This window comes from Pagrus major, chromosome 15 (genome assembly GCF_040436345.1).
Source record: "Pagrus major chromosome 15, Pma_NU_1.0".
In the NCBI taxonomy this organism is placed as follows: Eukaryota; Metazoa; Chordata; class Actinopteri; order Spariformes; family Sparidae; genus Pagrus; species Pagrus major.
The window spans coordinates 30,729,146-30,740,376 of NC_133229.1; the positions used below are offsets into that span (position 1 = coordinate 30,729,146).

At 44.2% G+C, this 11,231-nt stretch overlaps 1 protein-coding gene across 2 annotated transcripts in view; it reads left to right on the top strand.

The window, feature by feature from the left end:
• The window catches only part of LOC141009275 (spectrin beta chain, non-erythrocytic 1), a 105,081-nt gene that overhangs the window by 40,680 nt on the left and 53,170 nt on the right, over window positions 1–11,231 (top strand). The window contains exon 1 of one of the 2 annotated variants that reach the window (XM_073481790.1): window positions 1,732–2,661. The exons of the other annotated variant lie outside the window; for it this stretch is intronic. Coding sequence (XP_073337891.1) covers window positions 2,415–2,661 — 247 coding nt within the window. The 5' untranslated portion in view covers window positions 1,732–2,414. Of the gene's footprint in view, window positions 1–1,731; window positions 2,662–11,231 lie in introns of those variants that run through there. 2 annotated transcript variants of the gene reach the window in all.

Below are 11,231 nucleotides of genomic sequence, written 5' to 3' on the forward strand. Positions count from 1 at the left end.
CCTTCAGTTCTGCAGGAAGTGAAGCTGATTCTCCTCCAATCACTTTCCTTTGTATCGTCTCCACCTTCTTCCCAAACCTGCCGTCTTTTCCTGCAAGTTAATGTGAAGCTGCAGATTTGTGTGTGCGTGTGTGTGTGTGTGTGTGTGTGTGTGTGTGTGTGTGTGTGTGCGTGTGTGTGTGTGTTGTTCATGGACAGCAGGATCAAACAGGAAGTGCTGGCCGGGCTCAGACAGGAAGAACATCTCCACAACAGGCTCTAATATTAGAGCTCAGATATTCTCAGGATGTTTGGACGTGTGTGTGTGAACGATGAGCTCCTGAGACACACACACACACACACACACACACACACACACACACTCTCCACCCTGTTTCCTCTCTCTCTCTCTCGGCCGGCTCGTCCTCGCTGCACACACACAGTCTTATTTATGAGCCTTATTGGCGTGAAGCTGCTGCCACAGGCTCAGGACGACTTAGACGAAGCACAATGAGTGTTTTCACATGATATCTCCTCTGTGTGAGTCTGTTCCCAGCCAACACCAGCTACGATGTCAGCTACATTTTAATCGCTCTGTTATCTACATCTTACTCATTTTTCTTTAGTAAGACACAAAAGCTCTCTGTCTGTCTGGAGATTTGGACTTGATCCACTTTCAGTTACGTTTTTAGAGACAGAAGTGCAGAAGACGGCTGCAAGTGATGAGTGTTTTCAGTGACGTTAAAGGTCCCAGATCTGAGAATATTACTTTTTTTTCTTAAAAAATGACTCAAACTTAAACTTGATTATCAAAATAGTTGGAGATCAGTGTAATAAATCAATTAAAGCAGGTTTATGTCTACATTCAGATTAAAATCCCGACTATAGCGTCCACAGTTCATGAAAGAGTTTTGCAGCATTTTCCTTAAGATTTTAACATTTTCCTCTTTTTCTCACTTTATCTCAGTTGCAGGTGAAAACATTCCCATAACTTCTACTTTTCTCATTTCAAATCCAGGAAAAGTACAAAAGAAAACAACAAATTAAAAAGTCGAGCTGCAGTAACGATTCTCTTTTCATTGTCGATGAATCGATCGGTTGTTTGGTCTATAAAGTGTCAGAAAATGTAGATGTTGAGTTTATTGTCAGAGGAAAGAAACCAGGAAACATTCACATTAAACAAACTGACATCAGAGAATGAAGACTTTTCTTTCCCTTACAAACATTAGCAACGTTAGCAACATTAGCAACATTAGCGTAGCATCATTTCATTGTTTAAATTGTGATTTAGAAGATAAACTCGATTCTATTAAACTCTTCACACATCCATCGTTTCCTTTTACTTTTATTGAAAAAGAAATTAAATTCATGACATAAATCCTGAACATACAGTTGTTTACACACTCTCTTCTCTTTACTGTTAATAAACTGATCATGTATTGATCCGTGTGTTGATCCGTGTGTTGATCAGTGAGCAGCTGTGAAACAGGATTTCTGCTCGTCTGTGTGAACAGGAGCCCTCAGCTCTCTCTCTCTCTCTCTCTCTCTCTGTTTGCCGTCCTCTCTCGCCCTCCTCCCACTCCACCCCTTATGCTAACGAGTCGATGACATCACCGCTAAGAGCCGGGGCTGTGATTGGCCGCTGGGAGGAGTGGCTGCCCCTGCTGGCGGCCCCTCCCCCCTCCACTCTCCCTTCTGTCTGAAAGGTGTGTTCAGTGTCTGCGAGCTGCTGGAGGACAAACCCACGCTTTCATTCTCTGCTGCCTCCATCTCTGCTGCTTCCTGCCCTCGCTCTGTCCCTGCAGCGTCTCGTTGTGCTGCTGCGTCTCCAGGCGGCGGCCGGCTGTCTGAGCCGAGCATGGGTGGGATCCTGAAGGTGTGAAATCTGAGGACACTGACAGATGGATGGACGGGGAGAAAACACAAGCGTGATGCTGCCACCGCCGTCGCCGCCGTGCGTCTGCTGAGCCAGCAGTTTCTGCTGAAACAGAAGGAGAGAGGGACTCTGCGGTGTGTTCGCCTCCATCGCTCTCCTGAAGTGTCTCTGTTGAGACTGCAGCTGAAGCTGGACTGTTTCTACAGGCTGCTGTGTGTTTAAACTCAGGTCTACATCATTTCAGACGACTTCATCGTCTTTAGAGCTCATTTATTCTTCTGGAAACTTGTTTTATCTTGAAAGCTGAGGTCTGTTCTCCTGGACACAGCTCATCCTGTTGGGAACTGAAGCTTTACGCTGCTGCAGGGAAGTTTTTTTCCTGTTGGAGCTCCAGTTTATTCTCCTGGACTCAACTTCATCCTGTTGAAACTGGAGCGGCTCAGACTCTGCCTTCTTCTCTTGAAGTAGATTCAACTGGAAACTGTTGGGAAACATTTGAATTTCTCTGCTGAGTCCGTCCTCGATGCCTCTGTGGACTCCTCTCGTCTGAATCTTGGATCATGGAGCTTCAGAGCGCCACCAGCGGTCTCCCCGGGCCTCTTTCCCCCGGTCCTCTCTCCCCGACCATGGACTATCCCGGGCCCCTGTCCCCCTCGCCGGGCGGCCCCGGCCCCTCTCTCTCCAGCCCCGGCCGGGGTCACAGCCCCAGCCTCAGCCCCATCAGGGGGCCCAGCCCCAGCCCTGGATTCTCGGGCCAGGCCGCCTTCAACTACAACCAGCTGGAGGGGAGGTTTAAACAGCTTCAAGGTAAGACGGGAGCTCGCCTCGAAATCTGAAACCTCCTGGAGGTTTTATTCAGGGATGAGTTCAATGACACATCCTGCAGCAACTTCCCAAAGACATCGTCAGGAGGTCCAGACTTTTAATGAGCCAGAAAAAGTACCTGAAAATAAAAAGTAACTTCATGACCATCACAAAAGTTAAAGAGATTTATAGAGGCGACAAAATGTCTTTTTACACTTAAACTTTGTTTTTATCTACTTTTGATTTAGTCCCAAGATGGAAGATACATTTGAAGGAAAGTCAGGTGAAGTTTCGTAGTTCACAAAAGTAGCTGGAGACTTTAAAACGGAAAAACAGCCAGAAAAAACATCAAATGTCTCCATACAGCTCGTCGACATCGCAAACTGATCTGAGGAGACGTTAGTTACACCTTCAACGTGTGGCCGCGCTAACACTTTTAGCTTAACAGCTAAATATCAGACTGTGATCACAGCAGACGAGCTGTATGGAGACATTTTATGTGTTTTTGATTGTTTTTTGTTTTAAAACAAGTCCCCAGCTACTTCACCTGACTTTATATCAGCATGGAGGGAGGAGATGATGACTCCATAAATCCCCCTAGAAATCCCTAAAAAAGACGCTCCTTATGTGCAGAACTTGCCTTAGAAACATCATGTTTTTAAGTTTCCTTCAGTATCACAGTAATCCAGTGATAGTTGTCTGTACATCCACAGGTTCACTGCGAACAGGAAGTGCTAACAGCTAATTCGGCAAAGTTTGAATGGATTTTTGGAGTTTTAAAAAATTAAAAAATTAGGTTGTTTTTCCGTTTTAAATCATCTCCAGCTGCTTCAGTTGTTTTACTGAGAAGCTCCAGAAATGTTCTGTGGACTATGAACATTTTTAATGAACTGTTCCTTTAATAATTGGATATAAAGTCACTGAAAAGTTGAAAAAAACGTTGTTAATCACTCTGAACTCGTCACTTCAGTCATCAGGTCTATTTGTGTTAAATCACTTCAGAGTTTTGATGTGAAATCAGAGCGTCGGTGTGAATGAGTCAGCAGTTCGGACCTTATCTCAGCTAACTGTATCAGAGCTCCACCCTGCTCCACATTAACAACGACAAAAGTGATCAGTGCCTTGCTGAAGGGCAGCAGGAGCCGCTCACACACCCACATTCTTTCAGATAGCTGTGATCTGACCAGCGACTCGTCAGCCTTGTCTCAGTCAATAACTGCTGTAATCAGTCAGCAGGGTGTCGGCTGACAAATGTCCAGTCAGTCAGTTTTATATATGTTTAATTAGTTTGGGATGAGTGTGTTCAGAAACATGCTTTGCTCTTTATTAGGCAATAAAACCACCCGTAGTTATTCATCAGCGGTATCAGACCACCGTATGTTTTTAGCAACTTTTTATTATTTACCAGTTTGATCTGAAAGCAGCTCGTTCATATTCCCAACCTGTAAAATACAGCAGCCTCTGGAGCAGCAGGATAAAAAGTGTCTGTCAGTTTGGTTTGATGGGTCCAACACTGGACTTTCCTCCAGGAGACGGGGGTTAAAGTCCAGAGTGTCAAGACTGACTTGTAGTTATTTTTGTTAACTAAACCACAACATTTGTAACAAAGTTTGCCAACTAGATTTATTTTGAAAGTCTAACTAGACGTTGAATATTACGTGTTACTGCTAAATTGACCACGGACGCCTTCACGTGCAAAACTGACGCTATAGAAGTAGTTTGAGCTTCATGGTTTGAATCTTATCCAACGTCGGAGGTCAGAATTTCCCAGTTGTAACTTCCAACTTCGACCTCAAAGAGTCCCGGTGCCGGACGCCGAAAGTGGACAAAAACCTTGGCGAACCTCAGCAGTGCAGCCTCCTGTGTTAAAGTAAAGGAGGAAAACTCCAGCATATATTTTGTTTTACGTCACTTTAATACTTGGAAACATCCAAATACTTCACTCATAGTTTTAATAGTCGGGTACAGACTTCCTGTTGAGTTCAACATGTATGAAATATGACATAACGGCAGCTGAAGGGTCGAACACTTCTCTGTGAGTCTGCAGGACACTTTTCAGAATAACTGAAGTTTACACAAGTGCTCATAATTTATATCCAAGATCGATATCAGCTGGACTTTGCTCCTGATGTGAGGGACGGCCTTCTGTTTGCTCATCTCTGTCAGTGCATGTCTGAAGTTTGTTGCAGTCAATCCAGCAGCTCCAGCAGCAGAGACGCTGTCCTAACTCGTCTGCTTTTAGCTTATTGAGCACAAAGATCTAAACTTGAGGTTAACACACCATCACAGGCTCAGCAGAGGATGTTCGCATCAATAAAAGGTTTTAATATCAGGACGGTTTCTCAAGGAGACACTTGGAGTGTAAAATTATCGGCAGGCTGAATTTAGCTGAAGGCTGATGGAGCCGCTCATCGACGAGCTGATGCCCAGAAACCTTCAGCGTCGTCCCTGGAAGCTAAAAGTAGCTCGCTGGCTGGAGGCCAGGTGGAGGGAGGTGGTCGCAGCAGGTGCATTGTGGGGCTGAAAGCTCAGAACTGCAGTGAAGCTCTGAGCTGATATCTCCTGTTAACGATCCAGAGCGTCGAAGCTTTTCCCGGATCCAAACAGATCGAATGGATCGGCCTCGTTCTCTCATCCACGTTGTTAGCGGTTCATAAAGTACCGCACGGTTCCAGAGAAAGGTTCTTATCAGGGCTGAGGTTGGGAGTTGTTTGGAGAAGGGCGGATTATGTGTGTGTTATCTCTCCAGGATCATAAAGTGATGCTTTAGTGCAGAGACGTGGGCGGGTTCAGTCATTGACTTGATGTGTGGGAGGTGAACAGAACCTGCAGCTTCTTCACGATGCACTTCTGTTACTACGTCTGCACACAGGATGTTACACATCCCTGCAGTTTTCATTCAATCTGACACAACGTGGCCTAATTCAGGATGTTTGTAGCTCAACAGAAGCTAAAGCGTCGAACAAAACTCTCCATCAGTGTTTAATAATCTGCCTCCAGTGGGTCTGTTTTTGTTTTAAATGTTTTTACAGCTGTTTCGTCACGATTTGAAGTAAAAACTGTCTCCCGCTGTTGGAAAACCATTTTGATCAAAACTCTGAAGGAGGAAAGTTTAATCGAAGTTTGAGGGAATAAGAAACTTGATTCTTGTCGTCTGAGAGTCTGAATCAATGTACACAGTCCACAAACGTGTGTTTGAGATGTCATGTCGACAAAACTGGGTTACAAGGACGCAGTGCAGATGGTGCACAGCGCTCACACACTGGAGTTTCTACAGCTCATCTTAAATGAGGACAAACATTGATGCAATTTTTGGGTTTATTTTATTCTTCATTGTTCCCTGAAGAATCCACAAACCTGTGAGACCCGTCGACGACCATCAGGACTCACAGACATTAAAGATGTCCCTCCGTTATGAGACCCTGCCGGTCCCCTGCAGAGCAGATCATCACGGCTGGGTTTTATGAGGGCAGTGCTGGAGCGTTAAGAGATATAAAGTCAGTTGTTGTGTGAGGCTCAGGTGGTTCAGAGCAGCGTATCCTGAAGGAGCGCTGGTTCATTTCCCAGAGGGGCGATGAATACGGACGCAGTCGTGATTATTACGCTGCAAAGAGCTTCAGATGTGAGATGGAGGAGCTGAAGAGCAGCACTTCCTCCTCGTTAGGCCGAGGATTATTGAGCGAGCGTCCCCTGTTAGAAATGAAGCAATTATGGAGGGAAACAAGTCATCAAGCTTCATGAACCGACTCATGGGAGGTTTTTACACTCGGTTAGAGGCCGACTGACTGGTGTGGAGGTGAATCACTCAGCAACACACATTTATTTATTCTGTAAAACCTAAGATGTTTTTAAGATTATCCTTCTGAAACGAGCCGCTGGAACTGATCAAAGCTTATTTTAGTTGTAATTTCTTCACGTTTGGACTAAATATCAGAGAAATCACGTGTCAGGAACTTGGCAGAAATAATCAATAGGAAGATACGAAGATGGATTATCATAATAGTCGTCATAAATAGTCGCATTATCAATAGATTGATGGATAAATGCTGGAAAGATGGATGAGTAGATGATATGGTTGCTTGGTGGATAAATGAATCGATCAATGGATCTGTGAGTAATAGATACAGAACTAATAAAAGACTGATAGACGATGGACACAGATGGATCGATCGATATATAGATAGATGGATGAAAGTGTAGATTAATGAGCTTTTAATTCCTATCATTGAATTCAAAGGCAGTATTGATGATTCGACCTCCTTTATTGAACTGAACTTACTGTCTAACGTTGCCAAAGATCCTTTATTGATCAGACGAGTTCAAATAAAATTCACCAAAAGTTCAACAACAAACAGCAAAAGAGAGAAATTCAGTTTGTTACAAAGTTCAGTTTCTCAAATCTGTCCAGAGTGAACCCTCTTCACAAGCAAATCAATAAAGGATCTCTGAGAAAGAAAATCAACCCAGCATGTCCGACGCTGTCAGCTGATCGTCTTCATCACACAGGAAGTCTGGAAGTGACGCTTCAGGCTAATGCTAAGCTAGCACAGGCTAACGCTAAGCTAGCTGCAGGCTAACGCTAAGATAACTCTGTCGTCCTTGGGAAGTATTGCTTGTTTTCCTCTTTGTGGGCGGGACTGAGAGAAAAACACTGAGAATTTCTGATTCTGATTCTGATTTTAATGATCGATTCTTCGATTGATCCATTTGATTAAAGTTATATTTCATTATTTAATTTAAGAGTTTGAATTACAGATTAAAACCAGTTTTCCTGCTGCGTGTACAGATTCAACCGATGTAAACAAACATGAAACAGCTGTCCGTCAACGGCAGCGTCCAATCCTTTTGTTTCTAAAACCTCGGGGTGGGCGGGGCCACTCTTTGTTTTCATCTGTGACACAAACGACCTTCAGAGTATTGATTAATGATTCATTGATTGGCTGCAACACACTGTGGGCCTCTCCACCGCTCACACAGCCACTCTTCATCCTCTCTGCTCCCATCATCCCCCTCTCTCCTGTGTTGTCCCGAGCCAGCCAATCAGAGGACGGCTTGGTGGTTTGGGAGCCCCCGAGCTGCGTGTGAGTGTGTGTGTGAGGAGGGGGTGAGGATTAACAGAGGGGGGAGGGAGGGGGAGGGAGGGTGTGTCTAACATGGTCTGCAAGGCACAAACATGTCCACAGCACATTGTGGTCCCTCCTTCTTTTTGTCTGTCTGAGCTGTGTTCGTCCTCTCCTTCGTCCTCGTCTCCTCTTTCTTCTCCTCGTCCACCTCATCAATGTTTCATGAGCTTCTGCAGAGCGTCTGTCATCGTCCCTCCTCCCTCCCTCCCTCCCTCTCTCCCTCCCTCCCTCCCTCCATCCTCTTAGTGAAATTAAAAGGAGGCTTCAGCCGTCTCGTCCTGATAAAACTCACACAAAGGAGGGATGAGGAGCGCTTCAACACCACTCCACCTCCTCCTCCTCCTCCTCCTCCTCCTCATCAGTGTCAGGGTCTGTGATCTCACTCATCAGACAAACTAGAGAAAAAAACAGTGTTTCAGTTTCAGCTTTTTAAACGTAGCGACAGCTTCAGCACCAACATTTGTATTCATTATTCTGACACATGCAGAAAACACCAAACACAGCATCTCCCTGAGTGCAGGCTGGTAGATGCTTGTTTACTTTTAAAGGAGAAGTTCACATAAAGATGTAAACTCAGTCACCTCCTCCTCCATGTTGATGGAAAGTCAGGTAGAGTTTCCTAGTCCACGAAAAACACTGTTGGCTCAGCAGCTACAGTGAAGATATCTTAATAAAGGGTGTAAATAACGTCTCCTCAGATCAGGAGGAGATGATGGCTGAGCCTGACTTTATATCATCAGGAGGAGATGATGGCTGAGCCTGACTTTATATCATCAGGAGGAGATGATGACTGAGCCTGACTTTATATCATCAGGAGGAGATGATGGCTGAGCCTGACTTTATATCATCAGGAGGAGATGATGACTGAGCCTGACTTTATATCATCAGGAGGAGATGATGACTGAGCCTGACTTTATATCATCAGGAGGAGATGATGGCTGAGCCTGACTTTATATCATCAGGAGGAGATGATGACTAGAAATCCATAAAAAAAGTGGCTCCTCATGTACAGAACTTGCCTTAGAAACATCATGTTTTTAAGTTTTCTTCAGCATCACAGTAATCCAGTGATGGTCGTCTGTACATCCACAGGTTCACTGCTGACAGGAAGTGCTAACAGCTAATTCGGCAAAGTTTTAATGGAGTTTTGGAGTTTTTTTTATTTTTTGGTTGTATAAAAGCTTTATCATTTTTAAAATAGTCACTAATTAAGGTTCAGTTGTGATTTATCTGATTTATTCTCATCTTATCAGAAATATGAGTTATATCTTTACAACATGTGAAGAGAGGCTCGTGTCGTCTTGTGATTCTTCGTGACGTTTTTCTAATAAATTAATAAATTCTTGAAAAGTCGACGACATGGAAACGATTGAGGAAGCTTCACCTGAGGTCGAGCGAGCAGTATCAGTTACAGAGAGAGAGAGAGTCGTGTTATTGTTCAGCAGAAGGTGACATGAGTGAGTGTTTGAGGAGGAAGTGTGTGCGTGTGTGTGTGTGTGTGTGTGTGTGTGTGTGTGTGTGTGTGTGTGTGTGTGTGTGTGTGTGTGTGTGTGTGTGTGTGTGTGTGTGTGATCACGTCGTCTTGCTCCACATGCAGCTCAGCAGCATGAAAGGACTCTTTGATGAGAGGACGTCACTGAGCATGCTCACAGGGGGAGGGGGCGGGGCTTATCTGAGCCACGAGAGAGAGAAAAACATCATAAAGTCAAAATCTAAAAATACAAACATGATGGTGTGTGTGTGTGTGTGTGTGTGTGTGTGTGTGTGTGTGTGTGTGTGTGATCAGCTGTGAACAACAGTTGTGTTTATTAATAAAAGCAGAAGTTCAGTGAAACCACAAACCGCTGAGCTCAGATCAGTTTAATTTGCAGTCGGTTGTTGTTGTTTGTTATCAGCCTCTCTGTGGTTTTATTTAATAAACTGTCCTCAAACCTCATGATTCAACCAAAACATGATTATTATACTTAACTCGTACAGCTCTTTGAGACATTTTGCTTCTAACTGGTAGTTTTATGTCTCTGAAAGTTAATATTAAGCTGAAAACATGTTTTATGGGCATTTATAAATTATAGTTATATTAATTTTAATATGTAGCTGTTAACAGCCGTTTCCACCTTCTCGTCTGAGCTCCAAACAGCTGCACAGATACGAGTAAATGTAAGTGATTTAAAGGAGCGGGTCACAGTTTTTTAAGTCCGTCTTAAAGCAGCAGTCACATCCATATTTTTCCTGCTGTATCCTCCTGTTTGTCCCGGATACTACAAGGTCTCCTCCAGTAGAAATGACAAAATCACGTCTTCATCCTGCAAAATTAATTCAGAAGCTCCGACAATAATACGTGACTTCACTTCTCTGAATGAGTCAATCAAGTGGATCTCCTGTAAAGTTTTCAGCCTCTTTATCAGCGTTGTGGAAACATCTGGAATCTACGATGAATCAGGATGAAAGACAGTTTGCAGAGTTACGTCTCTCTCTCGAACATTCGGCCAACGTTGCATCAGAATCAGAAATACTTTCTCTGCTGGCGTGTTTCGAGAGGCTGCAGCACAAATACGATCAAAGAAGAAAGATAAAAAGTTGGAAAAGATAGAAAATGAGCAAACGCAACAGGCAGCGTGCATCCAGCATGTTAGTCAAGATTTATTTAAACCGAACCAGACTGATGATTGTTGAAACAAACCGAGATCGTTCTCATGAGTTTTAGTTTTTAGTTTGTACGACGTTTGTTTTAAGACGGTTGAATTAATGTTTCTGTAAATGGAGTCTGGTGGGTTTTGCGACAGCGACTGCTGGCTCAACAAAGAAAAGTCTGTATCTGTGTGGATCTCTGACAAAAACGAGCACTTTTAGTGGACGTCCTGTGCTTTGATGGTGCAGTTGACCTCAGGGGTTATATTGCAGAATAACTCGCAGGCTCCTTCAATACTTCTCAATACAGTTTCAGAGGTTGTCGTCTTCTGACACAAAAACCTGATAACGAGTGTGACGGAGTCTGATACGCAGCTCAGTTTGCTCAGATCGTGTCAGCTGATGAAGTGAACCCTGTGACTCTGGAGGAAGTTATGAGATAATGATGAACGTCTGTGGCACTCTGACGCCGTTTCATTAGCGTCGCAGTGACAACACAGTTTCTTCTCTCAGCGCTGAGGAATCCCAGTCATCCACCAGCGAGCTGACACGGTCACTGTAATGAATGAAAAGTTGATTTATAAGGACGTCGTGTTGTTTCCTGACGGCTGACAGCTCTGAATCAGCTCTGCCGCGCCAACGACTGTGATGCTGAACGGCCGGTTTGTTTCGTCCAGAGCGAGCAGCGTGAAGGGAAAGAGGGAGGAAGGAGGAAGGCATGGGGTCTTTGTTCAGCTGTCAGAGTGTGACGGGAACACACACACAGACACACACACACACACACACATTCAAACACACACACACATTAAAACTTCAACCGTC